The sequence below is a fragment of the Brachyhypopomus gauderio genome, chromosome 2 (assembly GCF_052324685.1).
Source record: "Brachyhypopomus gauderio isolate BG-103 chromosome 2, BGAUD_0.2, whole genome shotgun sequence".
NCBI lineage: Eukaryota > Metazoa > Chordata > Actinopteri > Gymnotiformes > Hypopomidae > Brachyhypopomus > Brachyhypopomus gauderio.
This window is the reverse complement of record NC_135212.1, coordinates 30,799,160-30,825,021: the sequence shown is the minus strand read 5'-3', so window position 1 is coordinate 30,825,021 and position 25,862 is coordinate 30,799,160. Positions and strand designations below refer to the sequence as shown.

Below are 25,862 nucleotides of genomic sequence, written 5' to 3'. Positions count from 1 at the left end.
CACTGTAATGATGGTGAATTTCGCCTAATTTGTGGAAAGGCATTGTAATGACATGGTGCCTTTTTTGGGTGTTTCTCAGACATAGGCCTGCAATGATTTGTACCAGTTTTGAGACTGTAATGATTTAGACCAGTTTTGAGGCTGTAATGATTTAGACTGTTTTTTGCAGGTGTGGCAAAACATGTGGGTGATGCCCTAAAAGAACATTCGTCACGATCTGCAAGGAAAATCTGCACTATCGGCATTGCCCCCTGGGGCGTGATTGAAAACAGGAATGATCTTATTGGAAGAGATGTGAGCCCTTCTCATAGTGCTCTTAACACATACACACAGACACAAATGCATGTACACACACACACACAAACATACAAACATGCTCGCAAACACACTTCAACACTTAATTTGCTTACTGTCATTTATGGTCTGAAGCTAAGGATTTTGTTATGAATATTGTAAGTAAATCTAATAGCTGCGTGTGCATGTCTGTAGGTGGTGGCCCCCTACCAAACGTTGCTCAACCCCCTGAGTAAGCTGAATGTGCTGAATAACCTGCACTCTCACTTCATCCTGGTGGATGACGGCACTGTGGGGAAATACGGTGCTGAGGTGAACCTGCGGAGGGAGCTAGAGAAACACATCAACCTGCAGAGGATCCATGCCCGTATGCGCACACACATGCACAAATACACCTGCTCACATACAAGTGCACGCACACACTTCATATCTCACAGTATTTTTCTTAAGTACATGAATATGTTCATAATCTGCTCTGATCTTTAAGGGAAGTCCTAATGTGTGTATATATGCGTGCGTATATGTGCGTGCGTATATGTGCGTGCGTATGTGTGCGTGTGTGTGTGTGTGTGTGTGTGTGTGTGTGTGTGTGTGCGTGCGTGTACAGGTATCGGGCAGGGAGTTCCTGTTGTTGCTCTGATCTTTGAGGGAGGTCCTAATGTGATCCTGACTGTTCTGGAGTACCTGCAGGAACGCCCCCCTGTGCCTGTGGTGGTGTGTGAGGGCACAGGCCGTGCTGCAGACATCCTGTCCTACGTCCACAAACAGACAGAGGACAACGGGTCAGACACACACACACTACACTACATACTCACACGTTTGACATTTACTCATACATCTATAAACAGATGGACTGTGACATACACCCAAACAAATAATTATGCATGACATACAGGAGTAGACATGGAAATGTTTTCTGCAGCTAAGCCAGTAACAAATGAATCATTTGTACATGCATGTGTACGTGTTTGTGTGCGTGTTTGATCTCACAGTGGACTACCAGATGGTGTTGAGACCGACATCATTGCAACGATAAAAAAAACCTTTAACTTCAGTCATAATGATGCCGTCCACCTATTTCATACACTCATGGAATGCATGAAGAACAAAGACCTGGTAAATAGCCTCCCCCGACTACCCCACAGCACACACACACACACACACACACACACACACACACACACACACACACACACACACACACACACACACACACACACACACACACACACACACACACGTGTGCACAGACAACAGGCATAAATAAACAAAAATGGTCTCTACCACTAGTTCATTGAGCACATCACTGACCTAAGGGGAAAAAACTGCTTAAAGATTTTAAGTTTAAAGATGTTTTTGTGCCTGCATTTGTGATGGTGTATTTCTGTCCCCTGCACCCCCTTTTCTCTGTGTGTGTGTGTGTGTGTGTGTGTGTGTGTGTGTGTGTGTGTGTGTGTGTGTGTGTGTGTGTTTGTGTGTGTGCGTGAATACACATGGTTCCTCTCATCTGTAATGATGAAAGATAACTGTGTTTCACGTTGGCTCGGAAGACCATCAGGATATTGATGTGGCTATTCTCAAGGCTCTTCTGAAAGGTAGATGTGTGTGTGTGTGTGTGTGTGTGTGTGTGTGTGTGTGTGTGTGTGTGTGTGTGTGTGTGTGTGTGTGTGTGTGTGTGTGTGTGTGTGTGTGTGTGTGTGTGTGTGTGTGTGTGTGTGTGTGTGTGTGCACAAGAGAACATAACCTGCAGGGAATTACCTCATTCCCACCCTACAACCCAAGGAGAGAAGTGTAAGTTACACTCTCATGGATTGAGAGAACACTCACATCCTCTCAGGGATTGAAAGGGGACTGTTTTGGTGTAGGAATGAGATCTTCTCAGTGACTGAAGACCGTATTAGTCCTGACAGTGGTATAGTGGCTTTTTTATATAGAAAGTGCTATATAACTATAGTGGTTAGATTATTAGATAGCTAGATTATTATTAGTAACATTATTTTTTTGATAACATGTTAATCTCACATGGCTACAGGGAAATCATCACCAATGTTAAGAGTTTAATTTCATAATTTCTAATCTTATTACTCATTTAGTATGTGAGATTTGTCCTATGCCTAGCTACCCTGACTACCTACTCCTGTCTGGGGTTGGTCCTAGACCTTGCTAACCAACTCTTTTGTCAGTGTCCCTTCCTGGTCCAGAACACAATCAAAGATTGACAGAAGCAATATTAAGAAAAAAGCTTAAGTGTGGTTTGTTTTGTTGTTGAAATGATATATGCAAGGTGAAGGTCTTAAATTCCTTTGAGTGTGAACACAGGGCACTAAAATGGTATTGATTTGGAAGGAGCCAATACTTTTCAATTCTTGGGGCCAGGAAGCTAATGCGTGGTCATTAGGGTGGACAGAGCAGGTATGTCGTTCTAGGACATGAGCAATTCTGATTAGGTCAAAGATAAACCACTAGGGTTAGTACATTTGAATAGCTTAAATGCTCTATAGTCAAATATACTGACGTACTCATGATGTACTCATGTATGCATTTATATATGTATGTGCGTGTGTGTGTATGTGTGCGCATGTATACAGGCACTGATGCGTCTGCATTTGACCAGTTGGTGCTGACGCTTGCATGGAACAGAGTGGACATTGCAAAAGATCATGTATTTGTTTACGGTCAGAAGTTACTGGTAAGTGTGTGTGTGTGTGTGTGTGTGTGTGTGTGTGTGTGGGGCAGGTGTTTGTGTGCATGCATGTGTGTAGTTAAACTGTCACCTCTGTTAAAAACAGTGGAAATTTAACCTCCTAAGGGATCATATTGCTGATGGAGAGAATGTAATGACAAATTACACCACCTAAAAGAGGTCAAACTGAAGTTTTACATTTTACATTTACAGCATTTAGCAGACGCTCTTATCCAGAGCGACTTACAAAGTGCTTTGCATCTGATCACAGAATACATCCTAGGTAATAGTACGGATAGGCCAGAATTTAAGATACCATTGAGACTACTACTAAACTACAAGAGTCAGTCATTACCTAGTGTTTTGCAAGTTAAATGTTTGCCAAGAAGCACAAATAACCATAGACAGACATACAATTTAAGAACAATGGCAAGTGGTATCAGCTGAGTTAGTGCTCTGGTAAGAACTCAACAAACAGGTGAGTCTTCAGTCTACGCTTGAAGATAGCAATAGACTCTGCAGTCCTAGCAGCTAATAGAAGATCGTTCCACCATCTTGGAGCCAGGACGGAGAATAGTCTGGAGCTTTGTCTTCCATGAGACTTTAAGCATGGAGTTTCGAGTTGAGCCAAGCTTGAGGTTCTGAGTGCTTGCTGTACGGATCAGCTTTTGACCATGGACATCATGTAGGGAGGGGCTGGTCCATTTTTGGCTTTGTAAGCAAGCATCAAGGTTTTATATCTGATGCGTGCCGCTACTGGAAGCCAATGAAGAGAGCGTAGCAGAGGAGTCACATGTGAGAACTTGGGGAGATTGAAGACCAGTTGTGCTGCAGCATTCTAAATTAGTTGTAGAGTTCTGATGACCCTTAGAGGAAGACCTGCAAGTAGGGAAATACAGTAGTCCAGCTTTGAGAAGACTAGAGAGACTGCACAAGCACTTGAGTAGCTTTCTGTGAAAGGAAGGGTCGTATTCTCCATAAGTTGTAGAGGAGAAATCTGCAGGATGAAGTGTCATTGGTCAGTCATTTTTCAGCATTATCGTCATCAATATGGTCTGTGCGCATGCCTGCGCATACGTGTCTGCTTGTGTTTGTGCTAGTGCACATTCGGCTGTGTGTGTGTGTGTATAGGTGGACTCTCTAGAGCAGGCCATGCTGGATGCTTTGGTGATGGACCGGGTGGATTTTGTTAAGCTGCTAATCGAGAACGGAGTCAGCATGCACCGCTTCCTCACCATCTCACGCCTAGAGGAGCTGTACAACACGGTACACACACACACACACACACGCACGCATGCACGCACGCACACATGCACAAATACACACACACACACACACACATGCACCCAAGAGGAGCTGTACAACACAGTACACATTCACACACACCCACGCCTAGAGGAGATTTACAACATGGTACACACACACACACATACACATAAACACCAAGAGGAGGTATACAACACTCTTAAAATGGTACACACAAAGTCCATGCCTATGAGGAAGTATTAAACATGCTATACACATACATGCTTGGTCGAGATATACATGGTACACACACACTTACTGGTACCCTGAGCTGTGTGGCGCAGGGCCCTGTGGGAAACGCTGCTTTACAGTGCTCTTCATCCTCTTCCTCTTCATATCTCTCTTACAGAAACTCCAAACAAACCACACCCTCTTTCAACTTGTAAGAGATGTTAAACAGGTACAACATTTTAATCTTATTGTGCGATATAATCAATTAACAGTACACTTATTAGAGTGCAGGCAGTGTTAAAGACCATGTTGTTTCCAGGGTAACCTCCCTCCCAACTACAAAATCACACTGATTGATGTGGGCCTGGTCATTGAGTACTTGATGGGTGGGACCTATCGCTGCAACTACACTCGCAAACGCTTTAGGATTATCTACAACAATCTCCATGGCAACAGCCGGGTAAACCAACAGCCACATTCTGATGATCAGCAGTGTAATGTCTGCAGACAGTCGTGGTTGGTGCAGCTTTTAACTCACATAAGTGTGTGTGATATGTGTGTGTGGTTTCCACAGCGATCAGGGCGAACCCAGTCCAGTGGGCCTTCTCTCCGCAAAACCCACGAGGTGTTCAGCATTCAGGCAGACAAGAAGGAAAAGACCAGACACAACCACTTCATCAAGACTGCACAGCCCTACAAACCAAAGGTGGAGCACAGTCTCTCTGCCTGAACATCTGTCTGTCTCTCTGCCTGAACATCTGCCTGTCTCTCTGCCTGAACATCTGTCTGTCTCTCTGCCTGAACATCTGTCTGTCTCTCTGCCTGAACATCTGTCTGTCTCTCTGCCTGAACATCTGTCTGTCTCTCTGCCTGAACATCTGTCTGTCTCTCTGCCTGAACATCTGCCTGTATTCATCCTCTGTATCGTTCTCCCTGCCTGACTGACTGTATTCCTGTGTATGTGTGGACGTGTATGTATGTGTGGACATGTATGTGTGTATGCCTGTGTGTATGTGTATTTGTGTGCGTGCATGCGTGCGTATGTGTTTGCGTGCGTGTGCGTGCGTGTGCGTGCGTGTGCGTGCGTGCGTGTGTGCGTACGTGCGTGTGTGCGTGTATTTGTGTGCGTGTATTTGTGTGCGTGTATTTGTGTGCGTGTGTGTGTGTGTGTGTGTGTGTGTGTGTGTGTGTGTGTGTGTGTGTGTGTGTGTGTGTGTGTGTGTGTGTGTGTGTGTACCTTAGTTGGAGTCATCCAGTGACCTGCAGCAGAGACGCAGTAAGGAGGAGGTGGTGGACATTGACGACCCAGAGACGCGCCGGTTCCCCTACCCATTTAATGAGCTGCTGGTGTGGGCAGTTCTTATGAAGAGGCAGAAGATGGCACTGTTCTTTTGGCAGCATGGGGAGGAGTCCATGGCCAAGGCCCTGGTGGCCTGCCGGCTCTGCAGGGCCATGTGTTATGAGGCCAAGAAAAGTGATGTGGTGGATGACACCTCGGAGGAGCTGAAGGAATACTCAAAGTGAGTTGGAGTGATTTGGTGACTGAGAGAATCAGACACAGTGAGTCTACACTCAGTGTTGGGTACACTGGTTCTCATGCAGGACACCCAGCACAAGGTCTTTGGTTGAACAGATGGTCACTAGTCTCAGTTCCAGGGCTGATTAAGTATTAAAGTTGTAGAGTAGTCAAAGGGCCTTCAAGTTAACTGTCTCCAGTTCAGTGTGTGTGTGTGTGTGTGTGTGTGTGTGTGTGTGTGTGTGTGTGTGTGTGTGTGTGTGTGTGTGTGCACACGTGCGCACGCTCAGTGAGTTTGGCAGGCTGGCGGTGGATCTTCTGGAACAGTCGTTCAGGCAGGATGAGACGATGGCGATGAAGTTGTTGACGTATGAGCTGAAGAACTGGAGCAACTCCACCTGTTTGAAGCTAGCCGTGTCCTCACGGCTCCGGCCCTTTGTGGCACACACCTGTACACAGATGCTGCTGTCCGACATGTGGATGGGCCGCCTCAACATGCGCAAGAACTCCTGGTACAAGGTGAGGATGTCTGTTCCAGTTCCCCTGCTTACCTCTAAACCCCTGCCTCAATGCAGACTGCCTGAGAATTCTGAGTTCCTGAGAATTCTGAGTTCAGCGTTTGTGTGTGTGTCAGGTGATCCTGAGTATATTGGTCCCCCCTGCAATCCTCTTGCTGGAGTATAAAAGTAAGGCTGAGATGGCCCACATCCCACAGTCTCAGGACCAGATGAGCATGGAGGACAGTGAACACAACCTGCAGAGACCTGACGAAATCCCGATGGTACACACCCCAACCCGATAAGCCTCTAGTGATATATCCATCACCTATACTGACTCCTAAAGATATTGAAAAATACAGTGATTTGTACAGCATTATTACATGTTGTGCTTGCGGGAATGCATGTGTATGTGTGTATGTATGCGTGCGTGCGTGTGTGTTTGTGTGTCTGTATACATATGTGTAGGATGTGTTTAAGGAGGCTCGTATGAATGAGCACATTGAGATAAAGAACGAAGCGGAAGCTCTCATGCGTTCACGGCGTCTGCCAATCACTCGTAAGATCCATGCGTTCTACCTCGCCCCTATCGTCAAGTTCTGGACAAACACGGTAATGACTCTTTCCCACGCTGTGCTTTTAGGGTTTGTGTGTGTTTGTGCATGCATGTGTGTATGTTTGTCCATGAGTGTTTGTGTCTCTGTGCATGTTTAAGTGTGTGTGTGTGCAGCTGCAGGCAGTTTTCCAGTAGCATTAGCCAGGGTTAGGGTCCATTGATGCCCTGGTGTTGGGGAAGGAGCTGATAGCATCAGTCAGACCTTGCTGCCCATAATCACGCAGTGTGATTGAGGCACTGGTCTGTAGCAGCAGCACATGGGCATACACACAGTGTTCTAAAATGAACAGCCAACAGTGTTGGAAGTCAGTTCATTGACTGCTGCATCAAATCAAAACTGAACAGAAGTGTGAGGCTCATGTTGTGCTCATTGCTGTGTTTGTGTTTGTTGATCTATGTGATGTAGAGTTAGAATGTGTTTAATTCCCATTTGATGGTGTTTACTGTGCTGGTACAGCTCTTCTACCTGTGCTTCCTGATGTTCTACTCGTATGTGGTGCTGGTGAGGTTGCCAGACTTTCCGTCCCTTCAGGAGTGGGCCGTCATTCTCTACATCTTCACCTCCGCCATCGAGAAGATCCGTGAGGTAATGTAGTACAGACCAGGGTCACACTGCTGTGATATATCATGAAAGTAGGGCATTTAAGTGGAAGTATGCAGTGGTGATTTCTTCAGACAATTTATTGAAACAAAGCCAACAACAGTGGTGGGTTCACTCCAACAAAAAATGTCTTGAAAACTTGTCATGTGCCCTTGAGCATCACTAGTCGAATTTATTGTCTGCTGAGTCATGGCATCCCACTCTTCTTGAACTGTGGCCCTCGGGTCACTGAGGTTCTGGGGTACAGAGTTATGAGCCTCTACACAGCGACTCAGCTGGTACCATAGGTTTTCTATGGGATTCTGGTCTGGAGACAGTGCAGACCGGTCCATATGAGGTACCCCAGTCTCCAGCAGCTGTTCCCTAATGATGCAACGTTGATGAGCTGGGGCATTATTTTCACAAATTATGCCTGTGTTGTTCATACAGAGGCACAAATGACTGGATTAAGGATGTTATTCAAGTGTTATGGGCTTGTCAAAGTGTTTGGCAGTTCAGTATTGAGTAGACACACCTGCTCGCACTGGAACACCATCACCACCAAAAGGCTCATCAGGTGACAACAGTGGCTGAACAGCGGCTGAACCCATAGCACTCTACTTGATGTCTCCAACATCATTAGTGGCCATCATCGGCTTTCATCAGTGAACAGCACTGAGGCCCACTGCTCCCTTGTCCAGTGTAAATATTCCCTGGCCCATGAAAGATGATGACACCTGTGCCTTTTGGTGTGGTCAGGTGTCCTTACAGGTCATCTATCATGCAAACCACTCTGATCGAATGACATTTGGCTGCCTCTCACCTCCCTCAAATGTGCATCAAATGTGCCTCCGGTTCCCCTGGGCACTGTTCACAATGTAACAGTCATCGGTGTGGGATGTGACCAAAGGACGTCCACTTATATGCCATTCTGTGACTCTTCCAGTCTCTCTGTATCTCTGTTGCAACCCTCTGGTGACACTATAAGCTCAATGGCCAGTTCCATCTGAGAACATCTGAGTTACCATGGTCACAGTGCTATGCACCTTCCATGGCACTGTGCCAGTAATCAATATTCCTGTGGTGTACAATTTAGCATAAATAATAGATCGAATGACAAGTTCAGAAATGAAAACATGTTTGTGTAAAAACATGAAAGTGCAGTTCTCCAGCATGTGTGTAAAATTGCTCAAGTTGCTCATGTACTAGCCAGAAATCTTCAGAGCAGCGCTACTCAAGCGGTGATCGATTTAGGTCATTAAGTAATGACTGAGGTTTCTTTAACTAACTGAGTCTACATCTGTTTTCTTTCTCTTTAGATGTTTATGTCAGAAGGTGGAAAAATAAGCCAAAAGATCAAAGTGTGGTTCAGTGATTACTTCAACATTTCAGACTTTATTGCGATCATCACGTTCTTCGTTGGGTTTGGGTTGCGATTTGGCTCGGGCCGTGTCTTCACTGCTGGGAGACTGGTATATTGCCTGAACATTATATTTTGGTATGTGCGACTACTGGACATCCTTGCCGTCAATCAGCAGGCTGGTCCCTACGTCATGATGATTGGCAAGATGGTAAGTGTGGTGGAAAGACCCTGCCCACCATTATATCCATGTCCATTGTTCCTTTTAGAACCCCTGATTGGAGCTTATTGAACTTAAGTACATGCTAATTGTTTAATGTTTTAGTAAGTGAATAATATTGGTTCATATAGTTGTGTTCTGTATGTCTGTCATCAGGTGGCAAATATGTTTTATATCGTGGTGATAATGTTTGTGGTTTTGGTGACGTATGGAGTGCCTCGTAAAGCAATTCTCTACCCAAACTCTGACGCTGAGTGGTCTTTGATCGTCGACGTGGTTTTCCAGCCCTACTGGATGATGTATGGGGAGGTGTATGCATATGAAATCGATGGTATGAAACTGTCATCTCAGCACCCTGTAATGTAGTCTGGCCAACCCCCCTGTACCGTATGTCTCTTATTTACTGATTGAATACATTGAGCATGTGTGTGTTTGTGTATTTATGTATGCATGTCTACGTGTGTGTGTGCACTTTCTCTGCAGTGTGTGCTAACTCAAGTGAAAATCCTGTGAAAACACTGTGTGCAACGGGAGTATGGTTGACTCCAGTTCTGCAGGCTGTCTACCTCTTCATCCAGTACATCCTCATGGTCAACCTTCTCATTGCTTTCTTCAAGTGAGAACACACACTCACACATTCAACACGCAGTCGTAAAGATTAATGTTTAATTTTCTTCATATATTAACATGCTTGCACGTGTGTTCCTGCGTGTGTGCGTACGCATGTGGTGTGTGTGCATGCGCTGGGCGTGTGTGTGTGTGTGTGTCCTCCTCAGTAATGTGTATCTGCAGGTGATGTCCATGTCTAACCTGGTGTGCAAGTACCAGCGGTACCATTTCGTCATGGAATACCATGATAAACCTGTTGTGCCTCCTCCCCTCACAATCTTCTGCCACATGGCCACCTTCCTCAGCTTCCTGTGTAAACGCAGGAAGAAGGACAGCAGCAGTTATGGACTGAGTACTGCATGCTCCTCACACACACTCCATACTTTTCTATAGAAAAATTAAGTAATATAGTACCAACTGTGGCTTTTCTGCAAATTTATATTTATGCATATTTTTCACCACTGTGAGTGTTGTATACATGAATCCTGGTTATTTAGAAGTTCTATCTGAGGCACAAGGCCAAACTGAGCCACATTCTTTCCTTGTCTCCTCCCTCAGAGCTTTTCCTGACAGAGGAGGACCAGAAGAAGCTCCATGATTTTGAGGAACAGTGTGTTGAGACTTATTTCCACGAGAAGGATGACAAGTTTCACTCTGGGAGTGAAGAAAGGATCAGACTTACCTCAGACCGGTCAGCATGTTTACTGAACATCACCATACATAACCTTTAACCCCACAAACGCCACTCTACATAACCTTTAACCCTCACATGCTGCTTTACATAACCTTTAACCCCATACACTACTCTACACATCTTTTAAACCCAGATGTTGTTTTCCATTGATCTTAAAGCATACATAAAGAAAACATACTGCTCTACACCTTCTTATTTCCACACTGCTGTAACAGCAACGTTAGACCATCAAACAATGCTTTTAGAGTCATACCTTTGAACTCTTATACACAACACACATATTTCTAAAGCTGAAATGTATGTATTTTACCAAAACATTTTAAATAGGTATGCATGTGTGTGTGTGTGTGTGTGTGTGTGTGTGTGTGTGTGTGTGTGTGTGTGTGTGTGTGTGTGTGTGTGTGTGTGTGTGTGTGTGTGTGTGTGTGTGTGTTCGTTCGTTCGTTCGTTCCAGGGTGGAAACGATGAGTGTACAGCTGAAAGAGGTCGGGAACAGGGTCAATTTCATTAAACGTTCTCTGCATTCTCTGGACTCTCAGATCGGTCACCTGCAGGATTTGTCTGCGTTGACGGTGGACACACTGAAAGCTCTGACTGCCCAGAGGGCGTCTGACGCCAGCAAGGTGCATAACCAGATCACCCGGGAGCTCAGTCTGTCCAAGAACCTGGGGCCTGGCGTGGGGGACGCCATCCCGCCCTCCAAGGCCTCTGTGCTGGTGCAGCGCAGTGTCTACCCTAACCCCGGCAACATGGCCGACTCCCTGTTTGGGGGCGGGGCCAGCGAGGGCGTGAGGTTAGCGGGAGAGAGCACTCTGAGTCCGGAAAAGAGGCTGCTGTTCACGCCGGAGGCCGGTTCCTCTGCTGATGCCTTAGAATATATACACTCTCGCACACACGAGCACTCTCGCACACACGAGCACTCTCGCACACATGAGCACTCACACACACAGTTCGGCAGCAGATCCCCCCCGGAGCAGCCTGTGGGAGAAAATGTTGGTCGCCCAGACGATGACAGTATTCTGCCCAAACCTCCAGCCGCCATGGCAACCTTCTTCGTTAGTACTCCCACCCAGCCTATTGGCCAAAGCACACACACTGCACGGACACACACACTCGCACACACAGCGCAGACACAAACACTCTCACATACTGCACAGACGGAACATCCTCACACCTCTGCTGCCACCAGTGTGGAGTTTGGGGCCTTTGTGGGTGAGTATGAGAAGGAGGAGTGTGGTGATGTTGGTGATGATGATGATGGTGATGATGCTGGTAGTGATGATGTTGGTGATGGTGATGCTGGTAGTGATGATGTTGGTGATGATGATGATGGTGATAATGCTGGTAGTGATGATGTTGGTGATGGTGATGATGCTGGTAGTGATGATGTTGGTGATGGTGATGATGGTGATAATGCTGGTAGTGATGATGTTGGTGATGGTGATGATGGTGATGATGCTGGTAGTGATGATGTTGGTGATGGTGATGCTGGTGGTGATGATGATTGTGATGATTATGCTGCTGATGGTGGTTGTTAGAGTGGAGAGAAAGACTGCCCCACTGTGGTGGTGTGTGAATTTGTGTGTCGAAGAGGGCAAAGCGTATATGTGTGAACCCTGCCTTCATCAATGATGAAGGTTTGATAGAAACCAGTGGGATCTCGATAGTCAGCTCTGAAGCCAGTGCTGCATGCTCTCTGCCTGTTCCAGGCTCCACCTCTAGCTCCGCCCCTGACCATGCCCTTAGCACCAGGAACATCCAGAGTGAGGCGTGGTGTACCTGGCCCCTCTCGGCATTAGCAGGTAGAGAGAGGATGGGCTTCAGCACCCAGAGATTGTTCCCGGAAGTTCAGTACCGCCCCCTTCTTGAAAAGACAGAGGAGATCAGCAGGGAGGAAAAAACACACAGGTTCAAGATGACTTGGTACTGGACAGCCAGACCAGTACTGGGTGGGAGGGGCCACACCAGTATCCAGGTCCAGGATGATCACATGGTTCTTTTTATCATGACGGTAGTATTGTTGAGGATGGAACAGACTGAAAGATTGTCTCATCCAACATATTATGTATAGTCATCAAACATATATATATATATATATATATATATATATATATATATATATATATATATATATATATATATATATATTTATATATATGCCACTCAATCATGGACAGATTGAGATGATCTCTGGATGCGCTTGGTGTTCTTAATCAGCCTCATTAGGCAGCACTTATGAAGCCCTGAACACATTCTCATGTGTGCTGCACACTTATGAAGCCCTGAACACATTCTCATGTGTACTGAGCACTTTTAGGATCAGGGGAAAGTTTCATAATTTTGTTTTACTATATACTATACATTTATATTGGAAAACAAATCATGTATAGGCCATTGACATTAACTATTTATATTTGTCTTAAAGGCAAATTTAAGCATAAACCATTTTCAAAAATGCCTTTAAGACTATAAAAAACATACATTCAGTCAGCTGTGTCCAAACATTTGACTGGCAGTGTATCACGACCCAGTGTTTGAAATCCAGCGATGCTGACCTTAGTTTTTTCCCTGTGCTGGTGATAACTGGAAGAATATTAAGCAGTTTCTGTTGGGAGTCTGTGATCACATGGCCATTTGTGACACAAGTGCGTAAGTCGAAGATTTTACAGGTAGAGAGAGGTATACTGAATAGGTGTGTGTGTCTTGTGTTGTTTCCACTGTAGATCATATATGGAGAGGACTCACTGCTTAAGGATATTTGTTTATTAGGGAATATGTGATGTTCATCTGTGATCAAACCTGTTGGCATATTAGTGTATAGATACGAGAGTTTAAATTAGGGGTGCACGATATGGACTAGAATTGCGATGTGCGATAACATTGTTGGATATCCCGATATCGATGTGAACCACGATAAATTAAGATTAAAATACAGAAATGTAGTGTCTCTCTGAACAGCAGCACGTTAATTTGTTTTGTTTTTTACTGTGTAATGAATCCAGAATAATTCCAAATATTTTGCAGGTTTATTCAACAATAGATTCAATCTAGGTTTATACTTTCACGAGTGAGCGACTCCGAACACATCGTTAACCTCCGCGAACGGCGGAAGCGTTTATTCTTGCCGTGTCACATTCTTTGCAGTGTTGTCCGAAACGATATGTAGGCCTAGTAGTATAAAAAAAACACCCCTCAAATACAGGGGAATGAACTTTTACCTGACCAATTTTAATGTTGCTTTGTGTTTCAGGTTTGAAAAGTGCTGGAATTTAGGCTAAAGTATTTGAAAAGGCTTGAAATTGTAACTACTTCGTTTCACAACAAATATCTGTCTGACTGAACAATTCTCTTGTATTACGTTAACAAATACGAGCCTCTTGTAATTCCAGGACGAAACATGAGAGAACGTGAAGACGTTAAGATTGGGCGTTTTGAAAATAAATATCCATTAAATAATGTGATAAAAAAGCGAATTATTTCGAATCATTTAGAGTATATGTATAAATATTTAATTCAATAACGTGCTGGGAATTATTGAAATGGACCTTGAAAGTGACGTACAAGTGCTTGAATTCTACCTTGTATAGGTGTATGAACCCTGCAAACATGACTGTTCTCATTGCGCCGAGACGCGGCGCGCGCGAACTTTAAATAAATAATAACATTAAATAATGTGATAAAAAAGCGAATTATTTCGAATCATTTAGAGTATATGTATAAATATTTTATTCAATAACGTGCTGGGAATTATTGAAATGGACCTTGAAAGTGACGTACAAGTGCTTGAATTCCACCTTGTATAGGTGTATGAACCCTGCAAACATGACTGTTCTCATTGCGCCGAGACGCGGCGCGCGCGAACTTACAAAATTCGAGAGGTGCACGACCTCGTGAATCGACAGCGCGCGAGGCAATTGCACACGGGCGAACCCACCGCGATTACGTTATTTTCGTCTCCCGGACCCTCGCGCCGCATCAAGTGTAAACCAGGCTTAAACCAAATCGCGTGTCTGATGAGCGTGTTCACCTCACTCCAGGGTTGCCAGGTCCTACAAAAGTTTTCCGCACAAAATCTGCGAGTGTAAGTTGTCGGCGGAGGGGGGGGGTGTTGCGAGTGTGAACTGGAGACAAATTAAGTATTATATCGCGATCGATTCTTAGTGTTGACTTGTAACTTCCGCAGTAGCCCAACTCAAAAGTAGCCCAAAAACCGCACCCCGCGGCCCCAGAATTTTTACCCGCGGCTGGATTTTCAAACAAGCCCAATTTGGCGTGAAAACCGCGAACCTGGCAACTCTGCCTCACTCTGCCTCTTGCCTACTTACGTCACGTGATCATAGTCTGCAGCGCGAATAGCTCCCTCTATTGCTGGACGAGGATAACGCAATTTGAGTTTGCTGTTATTCAAGGAGTTATCGTGGCTCTTTCGATGTGTTTATCGTGAAACTTCACATCGCGATAACGATAAAAATACGATTAATCGTGCAGCCCTAGTTTAAATGAATGACTGTTTAACTTTTAAGAAGCACTGTTTTCTGCAGGTGGTCTAAAGCCCATTTGAGTGTTTGTTTGATGAATGTGTACTCCAGATACCACTGTACTTAATCTGAGTGCTGTGTGTGTGTGTGTGTTTTGACTCATTCTCATGTGGTCTGCCTTCTGTGAAAGGTCATAAAGATGACCCTGAAGATCAAAGGTTGTTCCTCAAAGACAGCTCTGTGGGCTGCCGCCAGCTCAGTCCTACCAGAAAGGTCAATGTCAGCTTTTCGTCTTTTTTCCTACTCAAAACAATGAATTAGAGTTGTGCTGATGACCTTTGACCCCATTTCTGTGTTTTTGTGTGCTTATGCAGGATCCAGGGGAGGGTCACCTGCGTACAGTGAACTCTTATGCTGGGTTCACGGAGCTTCACCGAACCCCTGCTTTCCTGCATCCTGAATTCAGTATGTCTAAGCAACACACACACATACACACTTATAGTCACAAAATCACATACACACTCAGACACACAATCACAAATGTACATACACATACAATCACAGACATCCTCCTCCACACACACAGCAGAGTAGTTGAATTTTTAACTGTTCACAGTAACTGAAGTGCGTGCCTGTGTGTGTACACTTGTATGTGTAAGGTCTAAGTAAGCGGGAGAAGAATCGAGTATCTGCAGAAGATGTGTTCCATGAGGATTCACGAGCCACTTTGATATTGGTTAGTCTGCACACATACAGACACACACACGCACACACCTGCTCACATACAGACACACACTCGCACACACCTGCTCACATACACACACACACACACTCTCACACACACCTGCTCACATACAGACACACGCTCACACACACACACACACCTGCTCACATACAGACACACACATAGCAGATACACAGATATCTGATATACACAGATATACACAGCAGATATCTGCTCACATACAGACACACACTCACACACACACCTGCTCACATACAGACACACACTCACAAACACACACATGCATACCTGCACACATACAGACACACACCTGCTCACATACAGACGCACACACACACCTGCTCACATACAGATGCACACACACACACCTGCTCACATACAGACGCACACTCACTCACACACACCTGCTCACATACAGACAAACACTCACATACACCTGCTCACATACAGACACACACTCACATACACCTGCACACCTGCTCACATACAGACACACACTCACACACACACACCTGCTCACATACAAACACTTACACACCTGCTTACATACAGACACACACATATACCTTCTCACATACAAACACTTAATCACCTGATTACATACAGACACACACATATACCTGCTCACCTACAGACACACACACACACACACACACACACACACACACACACACACACACACACCTGTTCACCTACAGACACACACTCACACACACACACCTGCTCACATACAGACACACACACACACACCTGCTCACATACAGACACACACTCGCATACACCTGCACACCTGCTCACATACAGACACACACTCACACACACACACCTGCTCACATACAAACACTTACACACCTGCTTACATACAGACACACACATATACCTGCTCACATACAAACACTTAATCACCTGATTACATACAGACACGCACATATACCTGCTCACCTACAGACACACACTCACACACACACACACCTGTTCACCTACAGACACACACTCACACACACACACCTGCTTACATACAAACACTTACACACCTGCTCACATACAGACACACACACACCTGCTCACATACAGACACACACACACCTGCTCACATACAGACACACACATACACCTGCTCACATACAGACACACACATACACCTGCTCACATACAGACACACACATACACCTGCTCACATACAGACACACACATACACCTGCTCACATACAGACACACACTCACACACACCTGCTCACATACAGACACACACTCACACACACCTGCTCACATACAGACGCACACTCACACCTGCTCACATACAGACGCACACACACACCTGCTCACATACAGACGCACACTCACTCACACACACACACACACACACTCACACTCACTCACACACACACACACACACACACACACACACACACACACACACACACCTGCTCACATACAGACACACACTCACATACACCTGCACACCTGCTCCCATACAGACACACACTCACACGCACACACCTGCTCACATACAAACACTTACACACCTGCTTACATACAGACACACACATACAGTGGGGAAAATAAGTATTTAGTCAGTCACCAATTGTGCAAGTTCTCCCACTTAAAAAGATGAGAGAGGCCTGTAATTGACATCATAGGTAGACCTCAACTATGAGAGACAAAATGTGAAAAAAAATTGAGAAAATAATTTTGTCTGACTTTTAAAAAATTTATTTGCAAATAATGGTGGAAAATAAGTATTTGGTCACCTACAAACAAGCAAGATTTCTGGCTGTCACAGACCTGTAACTTCTTTTTTAAGAGGCTCCTCTTTCCCCCACTCATTACCTGTATTAATGGCACCTGTTTGAAGTCGATAACAGTATAAAAGACACCTGCCCACAACCTCAAACAGTCACACTCCAAACTCCACTATGGTGAAGACGAAAGAGCTGTCGGAGGACACCAGAAACCGAATTGTAGACCTGCACCAGGCCGGGAAGACTGAATCTGCAATAGGCAAGCAGCTTGGTGTGAAGAAATCTACTGTGGGAGCAATAATCAGAAAATGGAAGACCTACAAGACCACTACTAATCTCCCTCGATCTGGGGCTCCACGCAAGATCTCAGCCTGTGGGGTCAAAATGATCACAAGAACGGTGAGGAAAAATCCCAGAACCACAAGGGGGGATCTAGTGAATGACCTGCAGAAAGTTGGGACCAACGTTACAAAGGCTACCATCAGCAACACACTACGACGCCAGGGACTCAGGGATCTTGCAGTGCCAGACGTGTCCCCCTACTTAAGCCAGTCCATATCCAGGCACGTCTGAAGTTTGCTAGAGAGCATTTGGATGTTCCAGAAGAGTATTGGGAGAATGTCATATGGTCAGATGAAACCAAAGTAGAACTATTTGGTAAAAACACAACTCGTCGTGTTTGGAGGACAGTGAATGCTGAGTTGCATCCAAAGAACACCATACCAACTGTTAAGCATGGCGGTGGCAACATCATGCTTTGGGGCTGTTTCTCTGCAAAGGGACCAGGACGACTGGTCCGTGTACATGAAAGAATGAATGGGGCCATGTATTGTGAGATTTTGGGTGCAAACCTCCTTCCATCAGCAAGGGCAATGAAGATGAAACCGTGGCTGGGTCTTTCAGCATGACAATGATCCCAAGCACACTGCCAGGGCAACAAAGGAGTGGCTTCGTAAGAAACATTTCAAAGTCCTGGAGTGGCCTAGCCAGTCTCCCGATCTCAACCCCATCGAAAACCTTTGGAGGGAGTTAAAAGTCCGTGTTGCCCGCCGACAGCCTCAAAACATCACTGCTCTAGAGGAGATCTGCATGGAGGAATGGGCCAACATACCAGCAACAGTGTGTGCCAACCTTGTGAAGACTTACAGAAAACGTTTGACCTCTGTCATTGCCAACAGAGGATATACAACAAAGTATTGAGATGAACTTTTGTTATTGACCACTTATTTTCCACCATTATTTGCAAATAAATTCTTTAAAAGTCAGACAAAATGATTTTCTCAATTTTTTTTTCACATTTTGTCTCATAGTTGAGGTCTAACTATGATGTCAATTACCGGCCTCTCTCATCTTTTTAAGTGGGAGAACTTGCACAATTGGTGACTGACTAAATACTTATTTTCCCCACTGTATACCTGCTCACCTACAGACACACACTCACACACACACCTACTCACATACAGACACACACATACACCTGTTCACCTACAGACACACACACACACACACACCTGCTCATATACAAACACTTACACACCTGCTCACATACAGACACACACACACACACACACACACACACACACACACACACACACACACACACACCTGCTCACATACAAAGACTTACACACCTGCTCACATACAGACACACACATACACCTGCTCACATACAGACAAACACTCACCTGCTCACATACAGACACACACTCACACACACACCTGCTCACACACACACACACACACCTGCTCACACACACACACACACACACACACCTGCTCACATACACACACACACACACACACACACACACACATGCATACCTGCACACTTAGACACACACACCTGCTCACATACAGATGCGCACACACACACCTGCTCACATACAGATGCGCACACACACACCTGCTCACATACAGATGCGCACACACACCTGCTCACATACAGACACACACTCACTCACACACACCTGCTCACATACAGACACACTCACACGCACCTGCTCACATACAGACACACACACACACACCTGCTCACATACAGACACACACATACACCTGCTCACCTACAGACACACACTCACACACAAACACCTGCTCACATACAAATACTTACACACCTGCTCACATACAGACACACACATACACCTGCTCACATACAAACACACACTCACACATCCATACCTGCACACTTACAGACACACACACCTGCTCACATACAGACGCACACACACACCTGCTCACATACAAATGCACACATACACCTGCTCACATACAGATGCACACACACACCTGCTCACATACAGATGCACACTCACTCACACGCACCTGCTCACATACAGACAAACACACACACACACCTGCTCACACACACACACACCTGCTCACATACAAAGACTTACACACCTGCTCACATACAGACACACACATACACCTGCTCACATACAGACACACACATACACCTGCTCACATACAGACACACACACACACCTGCTCACATACAGACACACACACACACACACACACACACACACACACACACACATGCATACCTGCACACTTACAGACACACACACCTGCTCACATACAGATGCGCACACACACACCTGCTCACATACAGATGCGCACACACACACCTGCTCACATACAGATGCGCACACACACCTGCTCACATACAGACACACACTCACTCACACACACCTGCTCACATACAGACACACTCACACGCACCTGCTCACATACAGACACACACTCACACACACACACACCTGCTCACATACAGACACACACATACACCTGCTCACCTACAGACACACACTCACACACAAACACCTGCTCACATACAAATACTTACACACCTGCTCACATACAGACACACACATACACCTGCTCACATACGAACACACACTCACACATCCATACCTGCACACTTACAGACACACACACCTGCTCACATACAGACGCACACACACACCTGCTCACATACAGACGCACACACACACCTGCTCACATACAGATGCACACATACACCTGCTCACATACAGATGCACACACACACCTGCTCACATACAGATGCACACACACACCTGCTCACATACAGATGCACACTCACTCACACGCACCTGCTCACATACAGACAAACACACACACACACCTGCTCACACACACACACACCTGCTCACATACAGACACACACACACACCTGCTCACATACAGACACACACACACACACATGCATACCTGCACACATACAGACACAGACACCTGCTCACATACAGACGCACACATACACCTGCTCACATACAGACACACACTCACACACACACCTGCTCACACACACACACACACACACACCTGCTCACACACACACACACACACACCTGCTCACATACACACACACACACACACACACACACACACACACACACACACACACACACACACACACACACACACATGCATACCTGCACACTTACAGACACACACACCTGCTCACATACAGATGCGCACACACACACCTGCTCACATACAGATGCGCACACACACACCTGCTCACATACAGATGCGCACACACACCTGCTCACATACAGACACACACTCACTCACACACACCTGCTCACATACAGACACACTCACACGCACCTGCTCACATACAGACACACACACACACACCTGCTCACATACAGACACACACATACACCTGCTCACCTACAGACACACACTCACACACAAACACCTGCTCACATACAAATACTTACACACCTGCTCACATACAGACACACACATACACCTGCTCACATACAAACACACACTCACACATCCATACCTGCACACTTACAGACACACACACCTGCTCACATACAGACGCACACACACACCTGCTCACATACAAATGCACACATACACCTGCTCACATACAGATGCACACACACACCTGCTCACATACAGATGCACACACACACCTGCTCACATACAGATGCACACTCACTCACACGCACCTGCTCACATACAGATGCACACTCACTCACACCTGCTCACACACACACACACCTGCTCACATACAAAGACTTACACACCTGCTCACATACAGACACACACATACACCTGCTCACATACAGACACACACACACACCTGCTCACATACAGACACACACACACACACACACACACACACACACACACACACACACACACACACACACACATGCATACCTGCACACTTACAGACACACACACCTGCTCACATACAGATGCGCACACACACACCTGCTCACATACAGATGCGCACACACACACCTGCTCATATACAGATGCGCACACACACCTGCTCACATACAGACACACACTCACTCACACACACCTGCTCACATACAGACACACTCACACGCACCTGCTCACATACAGACACACACTCACACACACACACACCTGCTCACATACAGACACACACATACACCTGCTCACCTACAGACACACACTCACACACAAACACCTGCTCACATACAAATACTTACACACCTGCTCACATACAGACACACACATACACCTGCTCACATACGAACACACACTCACACATCCATACCTGCACACTTACAGACACACACACCTGCTCACATACAGACGCACACACACACCTGCTCACATACAGATGCACACATACACCTGCTCACATACAGATGCACACACACACCTGCTCACATACAGATGCACACACACACCTGCTCACATACAGATGCACACTCACTCACACGCACCTGCTCACATACAGACAAACACACACACACACCTGCTCACACACACACACACCTGCTCACATACAAAGACTTACACACCTGCTCACATACAGACACACACACACACCTGCTCACATACAGACACACACACACACCTGCTCACATACAGACACACACACACACCTGCTCACATACAGACACACACACACACACATGCATACCTGCACACATACAGACACAGACACCTGCTCACATACAGACGCACACAGACACCTGCTCACATACAGACGCACACATACACCTGCTCACATACAGACGCACACATACACCTGCTCACATACAGACGCACACATACACCTGCTCACATACAGACGCACACATACACCTGCTCACATACAGACACACACATAAACCTGCTCACATACAAACACTCACACACCTGTTCACATACAGACACACACTCACACACACACCTGCTCATATACAAACACTTACACACCTGCTCACATACAGACACACACACACACACACACACACACACACACACACCTGCTCACATACAGACACACACATACACCTGCTCACATACAGACACACACACATACCTGCTCACATACAGACGCACACACACACCTGCTCACATACAGACACACGCATACACCTGCTCACCTACAGACACACACTCACATACACACACCTGCTCACATACAAACACTCACACACCTGTTCACATACAGACACACACTCACACACACACCTGCTCATATACAAACACACACCTGCTCACATACAAACACTTACATACACCTGCTCACATACAGACACACGCTCACAGACACACACACACACCTGCTCACATACAGACACACACATACACCTGCTCACATACAGACACACACTCACTCACACACACCTGCTCACATACAGACACACACCTGCTCACATACAGACACACACCTGCTCACATACAGACACACACCTGCTCACACACAGACACACACACACCTGCTCACATACAGACACACACACACCTGCTCACATACAGACACACACACACCTGCTCACATACAGACACACACACACCTGCTCACATACAGACACACACACACCTGCTCACATACAAACACTTACACACCTGCTCACATACAGACACACACATACACCTGCTCACATACAAACACTTACACACCTGCTCACATACAAACACTTACACACCTGTTCACATACAGACACACACACACACCTGCTCACATACACACGCACACACCTGCTCACATACAGACGCACACGCACACACCTGCTCACATACAGACGCACACTCACTCACATACACCTGCTCACATACAGACACACACACACCTGCTCACATACAGACACACACACACCTGCTCACATACAGACACACACACACCTGCTCACATACAGACACACACACACCTGCTCACATACAGACGCACACACACACACACACCTGCTCACATACAGACACACACATACACCTGCTCACATACAGACACACACTCACTCACACACACCTGCTCACATACAGACACACACCTGCTCACACACAGACACACACACACACCTGCTCACATACAGACACACACACACCTGCTCACATACAAACACTTACACACCTGTTCACATACAGACACACACTTACACACCTGCTCACATACAGACACACACATACACCTGCTCACATACAAACACTTACACACCTGCTCACATACAAACACTTACACACCTGTTCACATACAGACACACACACACACCTGCTCACATACACACGCACACACCTGCTCACATACAGACGCACACGCACACACCTGCTCACATACAGACGCACACTCACTCACATACACCTGCTCACATACAGACACACACACACCTGCTCACATACAGACACACACATACACCTGCTCACATACAAACACTTACACACCTGCTCACATACAAACACTTACACACCTGTTCACATACAGACACACACACACACCTGCTCACATACACACGCACACACCTGCTCACATACAGACGCACACGCACACACCTGCTCACATACAGACGCACACTCACTCACATACACCTGCTCACATACAGACACACACACACCTGCTCACATACAGACACACACACACCTGCTCACATACAGACACACACACACCTGCTCACATACAGACGCACACACACACACACACACCTGCTCACATACAGACACACACACACCTGTTCACATACAAACACTTACACACCTGCTCACATACAGACACACACATACACCTGCTCAACATACAAACACTTACACACCTGTTCACATACAGACACACACATACACCTGCTCAGATACAGACACACACTCGCATACACCTGCACATCTGCTCACATACAGACACACACACACACACATATATATACCTGCACACATACAGACACTCACATACACCTGCACACCTGCTCACATACAAACACACACCTGCTCACATTCAGACACACACTCGCATACACCTGCACACCTGCTCACATACAGACACACACTCGCATACACCTGCTCACATGCAGACACACACTCACACACACACACCTGCTCACATACACACACACATACACACACCTCCTCACAAACACACACACACACACACCTGCTCACATACAGACATACACACACATGCATACCTGCACACATAGAGACACACTCACTCACACGCACCTGCTCACATACAGACACACACACCTGCTCACATACAGAAACACACTTGCATTCACCTGCACACCTGCTCACATACAGAAACACACTCGCATTCACCTGCACACCTGCTCACATACAGACACACACTCGCATTCACCTGCACACCTGCTCACATACAGACACACACTCGCATACACCTGCACACCTGCTCACATACAGACACACACTCACACACACACCTGCTCACACACACACACACACACACATGTATATTTATACCTGCACACATACAGACACTCACATACACCTGCTCACATACAGACACACACTCGCATACACCTGCACACCTGCTCACATACAAACACACACCACACCTGCTCACATACAGACACACTCACACACACACCTGCTCACATACATTCACACACTCACACACACACTTGCTCACATACACACACACACACACACCTGCTCACATACAAACACACACACCTGCTCACATACAAACACACACACACACACACACACACACCTGCTCACATACAAACACACACACAGACATACACACGCCTGCTCACATACAAACACTCACACAGACACACACACACACCTGCTCACACACACACACACACACACACGCTGTAGAGAACAATATTCTGAAACAGGGCTAGCCAGAGGAAAGTTGCACTAATGGAAGACTTGATAAATAATATTGGTCTTTATGTATTGCTATGGTTGTGATCATATGTTTCTTCAGTGTTACTGTAAAGAAACAATGTTGATCTGACCTTACTCCTAACCACCAAAGGGAAAATTAAAGCCTTCTCTAATTCTCTCAATAGAACAACCACCACTAATTCTGTAAAATAAATGTTTATAAGCTGTAGGTGGTTTCTCTGTGCTGATGTAGGGGGTGTGTAGAGGCTGCTTTGA

At 46.0% G+C, this 25,862-nt stretch overlaps 1 protein-coding gene across 7 annotated transcripts in view; it reads left to right on the top strand.

The window, feature by feature from the left end:
* trpm7 (transient receptor potential cation channel, subfamily M, member 7) overlaps positions 1-25,862 on the top strand; it is a 51,391-nt gene that overhangs the window by 17,649 nt on the left and 7,880 nt on the right. For 4 of the 7 annotated variants that reach the window (XR_013125991.1, XM_076993820.1, XM_076993810.1 and 1 more), the window contains exons 6-29: positions 170-294; positions 490-661; positions 902-1,076; positions 1,287-1,410; positions 1,817-1,889; positions 2,883-2,983; positions 4,109-4,243; positions 4,632-4,682; positions 4,773-4,913; positions 5,028-5,159; positions 5,696-5,973; positions 6,260-6,488; positions 6,604-6,750; positions 6,935-7,078; positions 7,540-7,668; positions 8,982-9,233; positions 9,399-9,573; positions 9,726-9,858; positions 10,019-10,203; positions 10,410-10,542; positions 11,000-11,757; positions 15,214-15,296; positions 15,398-15,488; positions 15,683-15,759. Coding sequence is in view for 4 of the 7 variants with exons in the window: in XM_076993820.1 (XP_076849935.1) it covers positions 170-294; positions 490-661; positions 902-1,076; positions 1,287-1,410; positions 1,817-1,889; positions 2,883-2,983; positions 4,109-4,243; positions 4,632-4,682; positions 4,773-4,913; positions 5,028-5,159; positions 5,696-5,973; positions 6,260-6,488; positions 6,604-6,750; positions 6,935-7,078; positions 7,540-7,668; positions 8,982-9,233; positions 9,399-9,573; positions 9,726-9,858; positions 10,019-10,203; positions 10,410-10,542; positions 11,000-11,757; positions 15,214-15,296; positions 15,398-15,488; positions 15,683-15,759 (4,043 nt within the window). In the remaining 3 variants the exon portion in view is untranslated. Of the gene's footprint in view, positions 1-169; positions 295-489; positions 662-901; positions 1,077-1,286; positions 1,411-1,816; positions 1,890-2,882; positions 2,984-4,108; positions 4,244-4,631; positions 4,683-4,772; positions 4,914-5,027; positions 5,160-5,695; positions 5,974-6,259; positions 6,489-6,603; positions 6,751-6,934; positions 7,079-7,539; positions 7,669-8,981; positions 9,234-9,398; positions 9,574-9,725; positions 9,859-10,018; positions 10,204-10,409; positions 10,543-10,999; positions 11,758-15,213; positions 15,297-15,397; positions 15,489-15,682; positions 15,765-25,862 lie in introns of those variants that run through there. The other 3 variants (XR_013125995.1, XR_013125999.1, XM_076993826.1) reach the window with 3 other exon arrangements.